Source organism: Oncorhynchus masou, chromosome 30 (assembly GCF_036934945.1).
Source record: "Oncorhynchus masou masou isolate Uvic2021 chromosome 30, UVic_Omas_1.1, whole genome shotgun sequence".
In the NCBI taxonomy this organism is placed as follows: Eukaryota; Metazoa; Chordata; class Actinopteri; order Salmoniformes; family Salmonidae; genus Oncorhynchus; species Oncorhynchus masou.
Genome location: NC_088241.1, coordinates 29,036,309 through 29,056,392, shown reverse-complemented (window position 1 = coordinate 29,056,392; position 20,084 = coordinate 29,036,309). Strand labels below are relative to the sequence as shown.

The 20,084-nt window shown below is 45.1% G+C and overlaps 1 protein-coding gene across 1 annotated transcript in view; it reads right to left on the bottom strand.

The window, feature by feature from the left end:
- Positions 1 to 20,075, bottom strand: part of LOC135522485 (NADP-dependent malic enzyme-like) — a 127,046-nt gene extending 106,971 nt beyond the window's left edge. Inside the window, exon 1 of the mRNA XM_064948780.1 lies at positions 19,926 to 20,075. Coding sequence (XP_064804852.1) covers positions 19,926 to 20,054 — 129 coding nt within the window. The 5' untranslated portion in view covers positions 20,055 to 20,075. The remainder of the gene's footprint in view (positions 1 to 19,925) is intronic.
- Positions 20,076 to 20,084: the final 9 nt, after the last annotated feature.

Genomic DNA, 20,084 nt, shown 5'->3' with positions numbered 1-20,084 from the left:
TTTTCTTTGCATTGCTTGTAACTTATTTTGTACATAATGTTGCTGCTACCGTCTCTTATGTCCGAAAATAACTTCTGAACATCAGACTTGTGATTACTCACCACGAACTGGCAGAATCCTTTTTTTGAGTCCGATGAGCCCGATGTGAATGACATACTGCTTTCACGGGAACAGGCCCAGATCCCCATCATTTGTGTGGAGAGAAGGCAGTGAAAAAGGGGCCGAGGGCATGCTGCCTTCGGAGAATACGTAGGCGATCGAATAAACCTCCACTGCCTTCCATTCTGCTAGCCAACGTGCAGTCTATGGAAAATAAAATTGATGACCTACGCGGAAGATTAAGCTACCAACGGGACATTCAAAATTGTAATATCTAATGCGTCACGGAGTCATGGGTGAACGACGACATTATCAACATATAGCTGGCTGGTTATACGCAAGCATTTCTTGAGAAATGCATTCCAGTTTAGGCAACATTTTGAATTTGGCTACTAGATGGCAGCAGTGTATGTTTAAAGTTTTAGACAGATCCAATAATCCATTGCAATTTTTTTCAAAATATTGTATCAAGTCTGCCCAAATCTGCCTAATTGGTTTATTGATTGTTCATTATTGTTCAAGTTCATAACTGCGCACTCTCCTCAGACAATCACATTTCACTGTAATAGCTACTGTAAATTGGACAGTGTAGTTAGATTAACAAGAATTTAAGCTTTCTGCCCATATCAGATATGTCTATGTCCTGGGAAATGTTCTTGTTACTTACAATCTCATGCTAATCACATTAGCACACGTTAGCTCAACCGTCCCGAGGGGGACACACCGATCCTGTAGAGGTTATAATAATGGAACTCGAGTCACTTTAAAAATGTTTAAATAATGTTTACATACTGCTTTACTCATCTCATATGTATACACTGTATTATATTCTACTGTATTTTAGTCAATGCCACTCCGATATTGCTCAATCTAATTTTTATATATTTCGTAATTCCATTATTTTACTTTTAGATTTGTGTGTATTGTTGTGAATGTTAGATACTACTGCACTGTTGGAGCTAGGAAATCAAGCATTTCGCTACACCCGCAATAACTAAATATGTGTATGTGACCAATACAATTTGATTTACAGGCATTGATTCCCCTATATGCATTTGGCAGCAGTGCACCGCCGCTGCTAAATTGTGGCCCCTACCGATTTTTTTTCTCTCCAAGAAAAGCTCTTTAAAAAGGTCAAATGTTCTCTCTGCCCCATGGCAAAATTGTCTCTGCGGACTAGAAGAGGGCCTTGGCACTGGCCCCCACCCTCCCGCTAACTTGCCACTGCAAGGGGAAACACTGACATGTTACATATCAGGAAGTAACAGATCATGGTTTGTACAGACATCCGAAATCATCACTGGACCTTTTGTTCCAAAGGTCTTTAGGCCATTCTACACCACATAAATTCTGTGCACATACGAAGAAATGCTACTGGAATTCACAATGGAAAAGCTCTATCGCTCATACAGCACATTTAATTAAGTCTGGTCTTGGTCTGTCCGAGACGTTTACAACTGTCTGCCTCTGGGATCGTCTCTTTTTTGGACCCAATAACAGCCCATCAATCAAGCATGAACAGGTAGAGAATACAAAACAAATAATATATGTTTTTCAATCTAGGGTACTACTAGTTCCCCTGGAGATACTTGACCTACAGTGGGGGGAAAAAAGTATTTAGTCAGCCACCAATTGTGCAAGTTCTCCCACTTAAAAAGATGAGGCCTGTAATTTTCATCATAGGTACACTTCAACCATGACAGACAAAATGAGAGAGAAAAAAAATCCAGAAAAATCACGTAGGATTTTTAATGAATTTATTTGCAAATTATGGTGAAAAATAAGCATTTGGTCAATAACAAAAGTTTCTCAATACTTTGTTATATACCCTTTGTTGGCAATGACAGAGGTCAAATGTTTTCTGTAAGTCTTCACAAGGTTTTCACACACTGTTGCTGGTATTTTGGCCCATTCCTCCATGCAGATCTCCTCTAGAGCAGTGATGTTTTGGGGCTGTTGCTGGGCAACACGGACTTTCAACTCCCTCCAAAGATTTTCTATGGGGTTGAGATCTGGAGACTGGCTAGGCCACTCCAGGACCTTGAAATGCTTCTTACGAAGCCACTCCGTTGTCATGCTGAAACACCCAGCCACGTTTCATCTTCAATGCCCTTGCTGATGGAAGGAGGTTTTCACTCAAAATCTCACGATACATGGCCCCATTCATTCTTTCCTTTACACGGATCAGTCGTCCTGGTCCCTTTGCAGAAAAACAGCCCCAAAGCATGATGTTTACACCCCCATGCTTCAGAGTAAGTATGGTGTTCTTTGGATACAACTCAGCATTCTTTGTCCTCCAAACACAACGAGTTGAGCTTTTACCAAAAAGTTTTATTTTGGTTTCATCGGACCATATGACATTCTCCCAATCTTCTTCTGGATCATCCAAATGCTCTCTAGCAAACTTCAGACGGGCCTGGACATGTACTGGCTTAAGCAGGGGGACACGTCTGGCACTGCAGGATTTGAGTCCCTGGCGGCGTAGTGTGTTACTGATGGTTGGCTTTGTTACTTTGGTCCCAGTTCTCTGCAGGTCATTCACTAGGTCCCCCCGTGTGGTTCTGGGATTTTTGCTCACCGTTCTTGTGATCATTTTGACCCCACGGGGTGAGATCTTGCATGGAGCCCCAGATCGAGGGAGATTATCAGTGGTCTTGTATGTCTTCCATTTCCTAATAATTGCTCCCACAGTTGATTTCTTCAAACCAAGCTACTTACCTATTGCAGATTCAGTCTTCCCAGCCTGGTGCAGGTCTACAATTTTGTTTCTGGTGTCCTTTGACAGCTCTTTGGTTTTGGCCATAGTGGAGTTTGGAGTGTGAATGTTTGAGGTTGTGGACAGGTGTCTTTTATACTGGTAACAAGTTCAAACAGGTGCCATTAATACAGGTAACGAGTGGAGGACAGAGGAGCCTCTTAAAGAATAAGTTACAGGTCTGTGAGAGCCAGAAATCTTGCTTGTTTGTAGGTGACCAAATACTTATTTTCCACCATAATTTGCAAATAAATTCATTAAAAATACTACAATGTGATTTTCTGGATGTTTTTTTCTCATTTTGTCTGTCATAGTTGAAGTGTACCTATGATGAACATTACATGCCTCTCTCATCTTTTTAAGTGGGAGAACTTGCACAATTGGTGGCTGACTAAATACTGTTTTGCCCACTGTATCCACAGGGGGTACTTAAGAAAACTCATAAAGCTATGACCAGTTGCACATGAGGGGGACAGGTACTTTGGGGACAGTTAAATGTGACTGGGAGTTCAGTAACCAAAGATGGTTGAGAACCACTGTTTTAGTGGATAGTATCGCCTTTCCAGCAGCCTTTTCTCCTTGCTTTTATGGTCACTCAGTACAAAGACTTGGATGAATCAAATGACTGGTTAGATTTAGGAACAAGACACGCATGAGAGATGGAAGCATCTGTCCTATGTTTAAAATAGCTAAATCAGGAGATTCCTCTGAAAGTGAGGCCAGGAAGCCACATCTGATTACTAAGAGAGACTTCAGGCAGACAGACACTCTGCCAGCACATGTTCACAGCAAACAAACTACATCCGTCTGTGTGTCAGTCATTCAGTCATTATGTTTCTACTTAAACAAATCCAAATGGTGCCAAATACTTCTAAATTAGGCTATAACACCTACATAACATATTAACAATGTTTCAAACATATGCTCTCATAACCTAGGACTTGGCTATGATTAACATTGATGACAGAATTATCACTTTTTGTATGGAGAGCCACACCTCGATACACAAAACAGGAGCCTGAACAGCTTCTACCCCCCAAGCCATAAATCTGCTAAATAGTTAGTTAAATAGCTACCCGGATAATCTGCATTGACCCTTTTTGCACTCACCTTTTTGACTAATCACATACGCTGCTGCTACCGTTTATTATCCATCCTGTTGCCTAGTCACTTTATCCCTATCTATATGTACATGTCTACCTCAATTACCGTGTACCCCTGCTCATCGACTTGGTACTGGTACCCCGTGTATATAGCCAAGTTATCATTACTTATTGTGTATTTATTATTACTTTTCTATTATTTCTCTTTTCTTTCTCTCTGCATTGTTGGGAAGGTCCCATAAGTAAGTATTTCATTGTTAGTCTACACCCGTTGTTTGGGGTGCATGTGACAAATAACATTTTATTTGTAAAAGGCTAGTAAACATTTACAAGGGACCGGACAATATGTAAGAAATAGTCCTATAGCCTAGAGCTAGGCTATTGTAAGAAGCACAAAAGTCAAATGAAGTCCGCTTTCTAGATTATGCCGGTTCTAATTACAACAGAGGACAACATTGACTGTAGTGCCACCTTCATCGTAAGTCAATCCTATAGTTTAAAATGCAAGAAAGAAAGGAGTAGTCCTAACACTCAATAGTTTCTCTGAGAGACATGCAGCCAAGGTCTTATAAAGCAGTGCAATTCACATCCCACCCACTTAACCCACTAATGTACACACACACACTATTGATGGAAGCTCCTCCTCCTCCACTCATAACTCTACACACTTTTCTAGTTTGGGGTGACAAATAGTGTCAGATTGACCTCTGCCATGTGACACTATGTTGAAAACACAAGTGGCTGCTATGGTTTCCAGTTACCAACACATGCCATTCAGTGCAACACATAAAACTATGGGGCTGAAACTATTACAGCTCAAGAAAAATACTAGGACATGGTGGAGTAATCTAACCATTGTGAGTAGAGGTGAAAGCGACTTCGTCAGACAAATCAAGTAAGACAAAGCGTTGTCCAGTGATTTGTTCCTACCATGTGTTCGGCTAAGAAGGATCAATATCCATGTTGCTAAATAAAATAAATACACATAACTCACACACAGACTTTTCCCTACCACCACACACTTACTGTATAGGCCTAGCCCTCCTTAATTTGAATTTGACATGTAGGTTACGTTCCGCCTTCAGAACAATTACTTATTATTTGAACTGTCACGCCTTGGTCATTGTATTTTGTGTTTTCATTACATATTTGGTTAGGCCAGGGTGTGACATGGGTTTATGTATTGTATTTTCGTATCGGGGTTTGTAGTATTTGGGATTGTAGCTGAGTAGGGGTGTGTGTTAAATAGGTTTGGCTGCCTGAGGCGGTTCTCAATCAGAGTCAGGTGATTCTCGTTGTCTCTGATTGGGAACTGTATTTAGGTAGCCTGGGTTTCGCTTTGTATTTCGTGGGTGATTGTTCCTGTCTCTGTGTTAGTGTTCACCAGTCAGGCTGTAATAGGTTTCACGTTCCGTTTTGTTGTTTTGTATTTATTCGTTATTTCATGTATAGTTTCGTTATTTGTTTTCACTAATAAACATGAGTAACAAACACGCTGCATTTCGATCCGACTCTCTTTCGACAAACGAAGAACATCGTTACAGAATAACCCACCACACACGGACCGAGCAGCGTGTCAACAGGCAGGAGCAGTCCAAAGAGGAGCAGCCCAAAGAGGAGCCGCGTATTAAGGATTTCTGGACATGGGAGGAAATCCTTGACGGGAGAGGACCCTGGGCTAAACCAGGGGAGTGTAGCCGCCCAAAGGTGCAGCAGGCGAAGAGGAAACAGGAGCTGTAAGGAAAAGGACCCTGGGCTCAGCCTGGTGAATATCACCGCCCTAAGGAGGAACTAGAAGCGGCTGAAGCGGAGAGGCGCTGGTATGAGGAGGCAGCACGGCGACGTGGATGGAAACAGGAGCAGCCCAGAATGGAGTACAGTATGGATATTACGACGTGGGAAGAAATAGACAGGTGGGCTGCCGACCCAGAGAGAGTGCCGGAGCCCGCCTGGGATTCGCTGGAGCAGTGCGAAGAGGGCTATAGGAGAATGGAGTCGATAAAAAAGACACGGCGGTGCAGAGCGAAGCCCCAAAGATTTCTTGGGGGGGGGGGGCTATCAGGGAGTATGGCTGCGTCAGGTAGGAGACCTGCGCAAACTCCCTGTGCTTATCGGGGGGCTAGAGAGACCGGGCAGGCACCGTGTTATGCAGTGGTGCGCACGGTGTCCCCAGTGCGGGTGCATAGCCCGGTGCGGTATATTTCAGCTCCGCGTATCGGACGGGCTAGATTGAGCGTCGAGCCAAATGTCATGAAGCCGGCTCTACGCATCCGGTCCCCAGTGCGTCTCCTTGGGCCGGCTTACATGGCACCAGCCTTGCGCTCGGTGTCTCTGGTTCGCCTACATAGCCCAGTGCGGGCTATTTATCCTCACAGCACTGGCAGGGCAACCGAGAGTATTCAACCAGGTAAGGTTGGGCAGGCTCGGTGCTCAAGAGCTCCAGTGCGCTTGCACGGTCCGGTCTATCCAGTACCACCTCCACACCCCAGCCCTCCGGTAGCAGCTCCCCGCACTAGGCTTCCTGTGCGTGTCCTCGGCCCAATACCACCAGTGCCAACACCACGCATCAGGCCTTCAGTGCGCCTCGCCTGTTCAGCGCAGCCAGCGCTTACTCCCTCTCCTGCGCTGTCGGAGTCTCCCACCTGTTCAGCGGTTCTAGAGCCTTCCTCCTCCACAGCGCTGCCGGAGCCTCCTGCCTGTTCGAAGCAGCCAGAGCTGCCAGTCTGCATGGAGCAGCTAGAGCTGCCAGTCTGCAAGGAGCTGCCAGTCTGCAAGGAGCTGCCAGTTTGCATGGAGCAGCCAGAGCTGTCAGTCTGCATAGAGCAGCCAGAGTTGCCAGTCTGCATGGAGTTGCCAATCTGCAAGGAGCTGCCAGTCTGCATGAAGCAGCCAGAGCTGCCAGTCTGCAAGGAGCTGCCAGTCTGCATGGAACAGCCAGAGCTGCCAGTCTGCCTGGAGCAGCTAGAGCTGCCAGTCTGCAAGGAGCTGCCAGTCTGCATGGAGCAGCCAGAGCTGCCAGTCTGCATGGAGCAGCCAGAGCCGCCAGTCAGCATGGAGCAGCCAGAGCCGTCAGTCAGCATGAAGCAGCCAGAGCCGTCAGTCAGCATGAAGCAGCCAGAGCCGTCAGTCTGCCAGGATCCGCCAGTCAGCCAGACTCTTCCAGATCTGCCAGTCAGCCAGACTCTTCCAGATCTGCCAGTCAGCCAGACTCTTCCAGATCCGCCAGTCAGCCAGACTCTTCCAGATCCGCCAGTCAGCCAGACTCTTCCAGATCCGCCAGTCAGCCAGACTCTTCCAGATCCGCCAGTCAGCCAGACTCTTCCAGATCCGCCAGTCAGCCAGACTCTGCCAGGATCCGCCAGACAGCCAGACTCTGCCAGGATCCGCCAGACAGCCAGACTCTGCCAGGATCCGCCAGACAGCCAGACTCTTCCAGATCTGCCAGTCAGCCAGACTCTTTCCAGGATCCGCCAGTCAGCCAGACTCTTCCAGATCCGCCAGTCAGCCAGACTCTTCCAGATCCGCCAGTCAGCCAGACTCTTCCAGATCCGCCAGTCAGCCAGACTCTGCCAGGATCCGCCAGACAGCCAGACTCTGCCAGGATCCGCCAGACAGCCAGACTCTTCCAGATCCGCCAGTCAGCCAGACTCTTCCAGATCTGCCAGTCAGCCAGACTCTTTCCAGGATCCGCCAGTCAGCCAGACTCTTCCAGATCCGCCAGTCAGCCAGACTCTTCCAGATCCGCCAGTCAGCCAGACTCTTCCAGATCCACAAGTCAGCCAGACTCTTCCAGATCCGCCAGTCAGCCAGACTCTTCCAGATCTGCCAGTCAGCCAGACTCTTCCAGATCTGCCAGTCAGCCAGGCTCTTCCAGATCTGCCAGTCAGCCAGGCTCTTCCAGATCTGCCAGTCAACCAGACTCTTCCAGATCTGCCAGTCAACCAGACTCTTCCAGATCCGCCAGTCAGCCAGGATCCGCTAGTCAGCCAGGATCTGCCAGATCTGCTAGTCAGCCAGGATCCGCCAATCGGCCAGGATCTGCCAGTCGGCCAGGATCTGCCAGTCAGCCAGGATCCGCCAGTCAGCCAGGATTTGCCAGATCTGCTAGTCAGCCAGGATCCGCCAGTCGGCCAGTATCTGCCAGTCGGCCAGGATCCGCCAGTCAGCCAGGATCCGCCAGTCAGCCAGGATCAGCCAGTCAGCCAGGATCCGCTAGTCAGCCAGGATCCGCCAGTCAGCCAGGATCTGCCAGATCTGATAGTCAGCCAGGATCCGCCAGTCAACCAGGATCTGCCGGATTCAACTGCCTGGCTGGGCTTCTTCTCAGTACTGGGCTTCTTCTCAGTACTGGGCTGCCTCTCAGTCCCGAGCTGCCCCTCAGTCCCGAGCTGCCCCTCAGTCCCGAGCTGCCCCTCAGTCCCGAGCTGCCCCTCAGTCCCGAGCTGCTCCTCAGTTTAGTGGGGTTCTGGGTGAGGACTATTCGGCCATGGTCGGCGGCGAGGGTGAATCATCCCAGGACGCGAAGGGGAGGAACAATGACATTTATGAAGTGGGGTCCACGTCCCGAGCCGGAACCGCCACCATGGACAGACGCCCACCCGGACCCTCCCTATGGTTTTGAGGTGCGTTCGGGAGTCCGCACCTTAGGGGAGGGGGGGGGTTCTGCCACGCCTTGGTCATTGTATTTTGTGTTTTCGTTATATATTTGGTTAGGCCAGGGTGTGACATGGGTTTATGTATTGTATTTTCGTATCGGGGTTTGTAGTATTTGGGATTGTAGCTGAGTAGGGGTGTGTGTTAAATAGGTTTGGCTGCCTGAGGCGGTTCTCAATCAGAGTCAGGTGATTCTCGTTGTCTCTGATTGGGAACCGTATTTAGGTAGCCTGGGTTTCGCTTTGTATTTCTTGGGTGATTGTTCCTGTCTCTGTGTTAGTGTTCACCAGTCAGGCTGTAATAGGTTTCACGTTCCGTTTTGTTGTTTTGTATTTATTCGTTATTTCATGTATAGTTTCGTTATTTGTTTTCACTAATAAACATGAGTAACAAACACGCTGCATTTCGGTCCGACTCTCTTTCGACAAACGAAGAACGTCGTTACATGAACAGCAATAATATTTCATTCTTTCAAATATTTTTTCATTAATTACATTTACATTTAAGTCATTTAGCAGACGCTCTTATCCAGAGCGACTTACAAATTGGATCAAACAAAGCCTTCTTTGCCATTTGTTTCCCTACTATACACACATATATATCACCTTGAAGCGAATTTACCGTTAATCCCAGTCATTTCTCAGTCTGTTACTTCATTCTATTAGTTCATTATAAAAAGTCTAACTTAAACTCAGCAAAAAAGAAAAGTCCCTTTTTCAGGACCCTGTCTTTCAAAGATAATTCATAAAAATCCAAATAACTTCCCAGATCGTCATTCTAAAGGGTTTAAACACTGTTTCCCGTGCTTGTTCAATGAACGATAAACAATTAATGAACATGCACCTGTGGAAAGGTCATTAAGACACTAACAGTTTACAGACAGTAGGCAATTAAGGTCACAGTTAGGAAAACTTAGGACACTAAAGAGGCCTTTCTACTGACTCTGAAAAACACCAAAGGAAAGATGCCCAGGGTCCCTGCTCATCTGCGTGAACGTGCCTTAGGCATGCTGCAAGGAGGCATGAGGACTGCAGATGTGGCCAGGGAAATACATTGCAATGTTTGTACTGTGACACGCCTAAGACAGCACTACAGGGAGACAGGAAGGACAGCAGATCGTCCTCACAGTGGCAGACCACGTGTAACCATACCTGCACAGGATCGGTACATCCGAACAGCATACCTGTGGGACAGGTACAAGATGGCAACAACAACTGCCCAGGTTACACCAGGAACACACAATCCCTCCATCAGTGCTCAGACTGTCCGCAATACACTGAGAGAGGCTGGACTGAGGGCTTGTAGGCCTGTTGTAAGGCAGGTCCTCACCAGACATCACTGGCAACAACGTCGCCTATGGGCACAAACCCACCGTTGCTGGACCAGACAGGACTGGCAAAAAGTGCTCTTCACTGACGAGTCACGGTTTTGTCTCACCAGAGGTGATGGTCTGATTCGTGTTTATTGTCAAAGTAATGAGTGTTACACCGAGGCCTGTACTCTGGAGCGGGATCAATTTGGAGGGGGTCGGTCCGTCATGGTCTGGGGCGGTGTGTCACGGCATCATCAGACTAAGCTTGTTGCCATTGCAGGCAATAGCAATGCTGTGCGTTATAGGGAAGACATCCTCCTCCCTCATGTGGTACACTTCCTGCAGGCTCAACCTGACATGACCCTCCAGCATGACAATGCCACCAGCTATACTGCTCGTTCTGTGCGTGATTTCCTGCAAGACAGTAATGTCAGTGTTCTGGCCAGCGAAGAGCCCAGATCTCAATCCCGTTGAGCACGTCTGGGACCTGTGGGATGAAGGGTAGGGCTAGGGCCATTTCCCCCAGAAATGTCCGGGAACTTGCAGGTGCCTTGGTGGAAGAGTGGGGTAACATCTCACAGCAAGAACTGGCAAATCTGGTGCAGTCCATGAGGAGGAGATGCACTGCAGTAATTAATGCAACTGGTGGCCACACCAAATGCTGACTGTTACTTTAGATTTTGACCCCCCCCCACATTATTCCATTTCCGTTAGGCACATGTCTGTGGAACATGTTTAGCTTATATCGCAGTTGTTGAATCTTGTCATGTTCATATAAATATTTACACATGTTAAGTTTGCTGAAAATGAACCCAGTTGACAGTGAGACGTTTCCTTTTTTGCTGAGTTTAGAATAATTTACCAATGTGAGAAAGTATATGGAAATTGCCTTTTACATTGTAGGACCAGTTCATTGGTAATTTCCAATTGGGTAATTGTATATACCTGGTAGGGGCCAAGTATATACACATACAAATTTGATTTCTCAAGGGGAGGCTGTGTAGTCTTGCCCTCTACCTGTGTCTGTTCAGATAGGACAGGTTAAGCCTGATACAGAGGCTATTTCTTTAGGGTTGTTGCCCGTGTATATTTTGTAAATCTACTCGTTTGACATATGGCACCTTCACTGTTGGATCAGCAAGGCTTGTAAATAGATCTACATTTTGAGAACTTCAACCTGCCTTCCTTCCACTGATTACTGCACTCATGACTGCTACAACATTTGTAAACACTTGCATACCAAGACATCATTTGGGTCATTAGTTGGAATCACAGACAGAAAACGTGTTAATATGCCAACTTTGTTTAGAGAGTGGTTGTCATCAGGACCTAAACATGTGTAGCTAGTAATAATAACTTAGCAGGAGAGAGAATAAGGAATAAGTAGGATAAGTGGAGAGAGATAGCATGGAGGCATTTCTACCGAAGCTGAGAAAAGCAAAGGAAAGCATGTGATGATGTGATATAGTACAGTAGTTTATGAGAGGTGTGCTATTGGAAGTAGAGTGACAAGGACACCAGGGGGCCAGTAGATAGACCCACAAGGTCTTCTGGAAAGGCTTTTTATGAAACTTTCCCAATTTACATGTCATAACTGACTCATGTCTAAATTAAACAGGCATTTGGCAAATTTGACTGAACACACAATTTTGCTCTCAGGAGTAAAGGCCAGCCTTAGTTTAGTTTCGATCACTAAGCTGTCAGTCTTCAACAGCACCATGCTGTAGACTTCAGCCTCCACATTATCCAGAACCTCAGTTGACAGTCTGATGAGTACATTACCCTTCTAAATTGGCTTCATAGTCAGTTGCTTATTGCCATTGTGTTTAAGCCTGCTTGGACGTGGCGTCACCTTGGATGACAGACGTTCTTGAAACTAGATGACAGAGTGACCGTGACCAGTGGTCAGCCCCACAGGACTCAAACAAGATAACATTCAGAGTAAACAACCATCACAGACACGTCCATATGGCATACCACAGCCCAGCACTGTTCCAAAACCACCATTAGTAAGCACAACATTAAAGCCTATTTAGGTTATCTCCACTTCCATTAAGTCATCCTCATCCTGACATCTGTGCTCCCATTCTCTTTTGACTGAGAGGAGCTTCCAAAAGCAAATATGTGAACCCACGGGGCTCTGTAAATCAGTGAGGTGTCAACTTGTGAATTTATGGACACTCTTGCTGGTTAAACAGCCTTGAAAAACGGAGGTGGGCCAGAGTGTGGGATGTAAGACTTAAAATGCAGCCTTCTGCCGTGGTCTTCTCATGCTCTGTGTACGGGGGTCAATAGGGAGCTACAGTATTGCCGGGCAAGATTCCAAGTCTCTAAACAAATCAGCAACTCTGTGAAGCCTTGGGCTAAACATTCGCATACTTCAGGCCAGTCCCTACTCAGCACTCATTAGTCTAGTTCCAAAAACAGTCTGGGCTGACATAGCATGTCTGATGGACAGTATTTATGCAAACAGGCAGCACTGTCAGAAGGCATTAAAACCCCTCTGTCACTCTCACAGCTGTCCTGTAGGTGGCAGTCACTATGCTATTCAACATGTTTGCTTGAGACAGCGAAACCGAGCCCACACCCAGAATGCAGCTAAATCCATTTTAAAGAAGCTGTACATGAAAGGTAATGAGGTCATTTCTGAGCAATATGTCCGTCCATTTTAGTGGACACCTTTTGGCTCGGGAGCACCCCCAGAGGCAATATTTCTGTATAGCCACAAAGTCTAATGTATGTTACAGAAATGTTTTAAGTTAGGCTACATTTAAGGGAGAAACTTACAAATCGAATAGCTAAAGTCTGTTAACTACTGAATTGCTCTTCTCAGTCTAAATTCCTAATCAATTTGGCTTCTGTTCTGTTCTCAGAAATAAGTAAATCATTGTTGACCTGCTATCGCAGAATAACAACGCAACATTGTGAACTCACTATAAAGTGAGTGAAAGGGAGTCCTGTGAAGTCACAGCCTTATTGGCTCCACATGTTTTCTGTCATTTTATTATCAAAGTAGGTAGGCTGATTGATTCCAGTTCTACAATTGTCAGAACTGAAACGCTTTGGCTGTGGTTTTAGATGGGCTATTTACAGTTGTACAATCATCAGAATTGAAATGCTTTGGCCATGTCTTAAATGACAGCCATCTCTAAGCCTACACCATGCTGGAGTATAGCCTTGAGATAGCCAGTGTGAATGGGATTCCAGTTAGAATAGGATGCATGATATTGGTTTACCATCAATGGACATTGTGTGTTGTTAACATGAAACCTATGAAAGGGAGACACAAATGGTTGTCCCTTGTCCCCACTGCCTTTTATGATATCTTCCATCCACTGCCTTTTATGATATCTTCCATCCACAAGGCCCACCTACATCACAACCGGTGTTCTGAATTAATCTTCCCAAAAAACACAAAGGCGAAAAAGAATGAAGCATTAGAACTTGCTTCGAGCTATGCAAACACCTTCACCATTACAATGAGCAACGGTTTTAACTCTGCAACCCCATAACATAACTCCATTGCCAGTGGCTCAGTGGGATAGAGTGCTGGTCTTCAACAATCCCATAACTTTCCTTGTGACAGCATTCCATTTCACAGTGATGTTGTGCTTGGACCCGAGCTTATACTGCTGCTTGTGCAGGCCAGATTGTGTTTCTCCACTGTTTCCTAGAAAGTGGATATGGAGGCCCATTGACCAGGTTGACTTTCAGTCGTTGACGCTTGGTCATATTCAAAGTCCTTTGGGAATCGTGTCAAATCTGATAAGCCGAAACCAGATCCTCAACCTGTTTATCAGACAATTTCCTCACAACCTCTTTTATGATACAATAGGTCATTCCAAATTCCAAATCCACTAACTAGCCTCACTGGGATAGGCCTAGTCCTCATCTCAATAGCATTAGGTCTGTTCTTTTGGTTATTCCCTTGGTTCTCCATCTCTAGATCCATATTTATGTCAAGACTTTGTAAGACTTTCCCTTTCAAACAACAAACAAAAGCTGTACTGAGTAAACAAGGGAGTGACAAGAGCAACAGATAGGTGGGGAGGGGAGGACTGTGCCATGCTTCATAGGCAGGCGATGAGTCCATCACTGTCTCTCTCCATGTGTCTGGGACCAGTCTAATGGCTTCTCCATTGTCCATATCTGAAAAAGACTGTCTTAGAGAAAACACAAAGTCTCAACGAACCAGCAGGTTAGGGGATTTAGACGTGTCTGTCCTAGAGAAACAAAACAGGCCAGAATGAACAGGCAGATTGAGATCTTGTGTGTGTGTGACAGGGTCAAATCAGGCTGCTTGGCAGGTGCCACTGAGGTTGAGTTATTGAGGGGGCACATTCCCCATCTGGCCGATCCACTCCAGGCCATCAGTGGAATGTCTGGCGGCCGGCGATGCGTGGGGTCGCACTGTCACACCTGGAGACACCTGGGATACCTGTGACATCACAGACACAGTCCTGGGAGTTCTAGTTCCTAGTGAGGGAGATTGACAGGATCATCTGACCTGTGATAGAGCAAGAACAGAGCACTCTTTGTCACATAGCCACTCATCGGTTTAACAGTGTCATGAAGGCTTATTGCCAGCTAACACCGGCCTGCATCTCAAGTTGTCCCTAAAAAAAGTTTCTGTACTACTCATAATACTCATAATAGAATGGCCTATTTCTTTATAAGACAGTGTACATATTATATACATCAGCGATGGCTACACAGGGCCCCCACATAGAGTTGTGAACTTGTGACTATAACAAGTTTCCCAACATTCCAAAATATTTGGAGAGACATGCTCATTCTGTAGGTGAACAAGTCAGGGCTAGGCCCCACACTCACAAGCATCCAATGGCACCTTTTCCAAATTAGGACAGCATTGGGTCATACCTTGGTCCAAGTATTACAGCCCAGACTGAAGAACAATAGGATTCACACAAAACCAGTCCCTCTCAATCACTGGCTGCTCTTCCAACCAACCAACCAACCAACCAACCCATAAAGAGTGCTGGCTAATGATTACTTCTATTTGTTAAAGACAGAGGATTATGATAACCTAGCTCCATTCCCAGGGTCAGCCAGTTGGCATTCCAGCACATCCTCGTTGTCCAATCAGATACAGTGTTGTTCCACAGAATTTTCACTAAACCATGAACACAGATTAATGGACATCTGTTGTCGGATGGGCCATTGCGATGTCAATGTGGATAAAGAGTTACTTGTCTAACAGAACAGGGGTGTTCTTTAATGGGTGTTCAGAACATGGTATTCTTTACTGGAAGCCTCTCATACATAATCCAGGTAGAAGGAATTCCCCAGGGTAGCTGTTTAGGCCCCTTGCTTTTTTATTTTTTACTAATGACATGCCACTGACTTTGAGTAAAGCCAGAGTGTCTATGTATACGGATGACTCAAAACTATACACGTCAGCTACTACAGCAACTGAAATGACTGCAACACTCAACAAAGAGCTGCAGTTAGTTTCAGAGTGGGTGGCAATGAATAAGTTCGCCCTAAATATTTCTAAAACTAAAAAAGTATTGTATTTGGTACAAAACATTCATTAAACCCTAAACCTCAACTAAATGTTGTAATAAATAATATGGAAATTGAGCAAGTTGAGATGACTAAACTGCTTGGAGTAATCCTGCATAGATTATAAACAGAGAGTAGCAGCAGCGTAAAAGAGGGGTCTGGGTAGCCCTTTGATTAGCTGTTCAGGAGTAGTGTGTCTTGGGGGTAGAAGCTGAAACCTTTTGGAGCTAGACTTGACGCTCCGGTACCGCTTGCCGTGTGGTAGCAGAGAGAATAGTCTATGACTAGGGTGGCTGGAGTCTTTGACAATTTTTAGGGACTTCTTCTGACACCGCCTGGTATAGAGGTCCTGGGTGGCAGGAAGCTTGGCCCCAGTGATGTACTGGGCCGTACACACTACCCTCTCTAGGGTAGTGATGCAACCAACATGCTCTCGATGGTGCAGCTGTAGAACCTTTTTGAGGATCTGAGGACCCATGCCAAATCTTTTCAGTATCCTGAAGGGCAATAGGCTGTGTCATGCCCTCTTCACGACTGTCTTAGTGTGTTTGGCCCATGATAGTTTGTTGGTGATGTGGACACCAACGAACTTGAAGCTCTTAACCTGTTCCACTACAGCCACATCGATGAGAATGGGGGCATGCTCGGTCCGACTGTTCAGTCGTGTGGTCAGGTGACACAAACTTATGAAAATTGCAATTGGCTCAGAACAAGATAGCATGGCTGGCCCTTGGATGTACACAGAGAGCTAATATTAATAATATGCATGTCAATCTCTCCTGGTTCATAGTGGAGGACAGATTGACTTCATCACTACCTGTATTTAAGAGTGGTAATATCATGTTGAATGCACCGAGCTGTCTCTCTAAACTAATGGCACACAGCTCAGACACCTATGCATACCTCACAAGACATGTCACAAGATGTCTCTTCACAGTCCAGAACAGACAGAGGCACACAGTTTTGTGTTTTTAAAATTGTTTTAACTGTCTTCATTTTGCTGGACCCCAGGAAGTGTATCTGCTGCCTTGGCAGCAGCTAATGGGGATCCATAAATACAAATGTGGAGCCAGTGGTTACAAATGGGGCATCCAATTGCTGTTCTGGATCTTCACCACAGTTTGATTTTGGGCTGAAATGTTACATAACACCAGCTATTTAAACCTTAATAAACTGCTTATTACTGCTTAATCAAGGGATCTCCATTTTCTGGAGAGTTGAAAGTTGATGCCAGATTGAACTCTGCACCATTCCACACTATTTTGGTGAAATTGAATACCAATCCATGATGAACAGCTGAAAATATTCTGTGCATCATAGGGGTCTTCTGAGGAGAGCCATCTTTCTTTACATCCAGAGATGTTAGAAGACTGTTCCAGTTCTAAGTCTTCATTGATGCCACCCTGACCCTCTAATGAGCTAAAGGCAAAGTGTCCATCCATACCGTGACCAAACTCAGCACCGGGTTTGCCTAGTTAGCACACAAAGACCGACTGAGTGGGCATCTGTTGGATCACCTGTGCTCCACTACCTCGGTGTTTGAGGTGAAACACAATCCCTGACAGGGCGCTCAGAGAGAGTGTTTCACTCCTTGTTGTTCTTCATGCCAGCGTTTCGTGGCAGTCCAGCAAGCATCAAATGGCTGCAGTGTGGCCTGGGATTCACACAGGCTGCTCATTAATACCTGATCAACCCAGAGAGACAGAGGACGTCTGTGGAGTCTGGCCAGCTCGCTCTTCCTCCCCACAGAGACCCCTTTCTTTGCCTCGCTCCCCACTTTAGTTCTTTATTGCGTGGTGTGCACACAGAAAACACAGCTATAATATCCTGTTCCACCTTTTCAAAGGGGCGGAGTGAGTGTTGAGCGAGAAAGGAGGGGTACAAGGTGAATGGAGAGTGAGTGGAGGGGGGATGAAAACAAAATGGACTCTTGCAGATGTGAGGACACACCACTTTTAGCAACCTCCGTCCCTCAGCATCAATTAGTGTGTTGTCCTTCTCACTGGCCCCTGTCAGAGGCTGAGGTGAATCAGGTGAGGGAGGTAAACGCATATCCCCAGGGTGTGCTGAACCAAGGAGAGGGCAACAATGTCCCACTGCTGGGCCCACAGAAGGCTGTCTGTTGTTGAGAAGCAGAACATGCTTTAGCAGGCATTTCCTACTTTCTCCTCTAATTTCCTCCTGCTGGTTCATGGACAAGGTTGAGAGTGAATGGTTCACCCCGCTGCATAAAAAGTATTTTTTCTCCTCTGATCAGTCTTACCTGTGCACTTGTGTGTTTAAGTGTATGCCAACGTCAGTTTCGACTTGACTTATGAGGGTATCAGGTAGATCATACCAAACCAAATCTGGAGCATTTAAGAAGACAATCTCAGTGACTTTGCAACTTAGAGCTTATACTTCATTGACTGCTGGCAGTCAAAAATAATTGTGGTTCAGCCCTACTTATAGAAAAAGAAACGTTCTTTAAAAGAATAGCTTATCTCTTGTAATGGACAATCTCGGTTATTATCAATTGACAAAGAGAGAAACCCATTGTAGCCATCTTTGCCCCTTCTTTGACTGATGCAAATAGGCCTGGCAATTTTTTACTCACACTGACTATTAAAGCCTGTACTTTAGTGCTCACAGTCTTTTGGTGTATTAGGCCTAACTTAACGTTTTCCAGATGAAGCACATTTACTATAGAAGGAGAGTTAAATAAATAGGTTGCTGCACTCCATCTCCAATGACTCCTAATTTAAAGCAGTTTGAAAGCAGTTTCTCTTAATTAATCTCATTAAACCCCCAGTCTTCTCCAAAACAAAGCAATAACACATGCTCTAGCTAGCTCATTACGACATGAGACATAGAAGTAACATGAAAAACTCAAGACACAGAGAGGGATGAGCATAGAAATAATGGATAGACCAGCCAGGGTCTCTAGGTCTATAACTCATAGCCTAGTTCATGTGACCAAATCCAATATGGCCACCCAAATAAAATATTGTTGTGCTGACACACATCTTTGTGGTTTGCATCTAGTGAAGCATGCTTGAGAAGTTGTACAACTCAAATCAAATATCCTAGCCATTCCTTCTGGAATTTCAACATTCAATGCCATTCCAGAATCAAATTCACTGTGTTTGTCTGACCAATCAACTTGTCAAATTCACTGTCCAATTCTGTTAAAAAATAGCTAACCCTTTGAGCTAACATTTTTTTTACTTTACCTTTATTTAACTAGGCAAGTCAGTTAAGAACAAATACTTATTTTCAATGACAGCCTAGGAACAGTGGGTTAGCTGCCTGTTCAGGGGCAGAAAGACAGATTTATACCTTGTCAGCTCGGGGGTTTGAACCTGCAACCTTCTGGTTACTAGACCAACACTCTAACCACTAGGCTACCCTGCTGCCCCTTAAACCTAACCCCTAGCCTAGCTAACGTTAGCCAGCTAGAATTTGTAAGTTTTGTAAATGTGTAATATATAATACATATGTAATATATAATACAAATTGTAATTCATAACATATCATATGAAATGGGTTATGGACATCCACAAATGAATATATACGAATATATACGAAATGTAACATATAATAAATGGAGTGTCTCTGGTTTACCCACAGAATATTATGAAATGCTCTGAGAGCAGGTTGCCCCAATCGGTCCCAATTAATGGACAACTGCAATACAACAATAATGGAGAGTTCAACATGCAATTCGTTTTTCTGACTTTAGTACACTACAAATGTCTAATTAAACAGTTTTGTTTTTTCTGTTAACAGATTACCCACAATTTGCACTCATCGTGATGACCTGATCAGAACCATGGACAGGGATAGTAAGCTGTCACTCTCCCACACGTTGACGAACAACATGTAGCCTCACTAGCCCGTGACCGCAAATCTGTAGGGGAGGCGTGGCTCGTTCGACCAAGAAAAACACTAGAAAGCTCCCTCGGTTACCACAATCAAACTCTGACACAATAACTATACTTTGCAGCTTAACAAAGCTATTTCCTGATATTTTGGCTAATTTCGTTAACCGTTGTAACAGACTCTCTGAGCTATTTTGAAAACATATTCCTAAAGTGGCAGCCTGTGACAAAAACTGGAAGAATTTTTCAACTTTAGTTCTTCCTCTCGCCAAATTAAAATATATTGTTAGCTCGTTAATCTTAAATGCACACGCCTCAATCATCCACAGTGGGCTGGCTGTCATTTAATATTTGAAAAGCTGAACTTGTGTAATGGGTATTACGCGGGGAGGATGGGCTTTCGCGTCATTTCTTGTATCTAGGAGCTACTAGAAAAAAAAACGCAAAGGCGAGAGTGGAACAACTCCATATAAACCGCTTCGGGGGGCATTGTGCTCCTTTAAATCTAAATATAGCCTGCTCTGAAGCTGATACTCCTAAACATGTAGGCTAAAGCTAACACTTCGTTTAAAAAATAAACGTACAAAGTAAACACAAAAAGCACTTGTTTTGGTTACCTTGTTCAGGTAGGGGTTACGTGTAACGTCATACCCCCTCTTCTTCGTATAAACAAAGATCTTACTTTGGTCTTCGGGTTTATGCATCTCACTCTCGACTGATTCCCGTTTGACTAAACCGTGTGCCATGTTGCCTCCCTCTTTAAATAGCGTACAGTA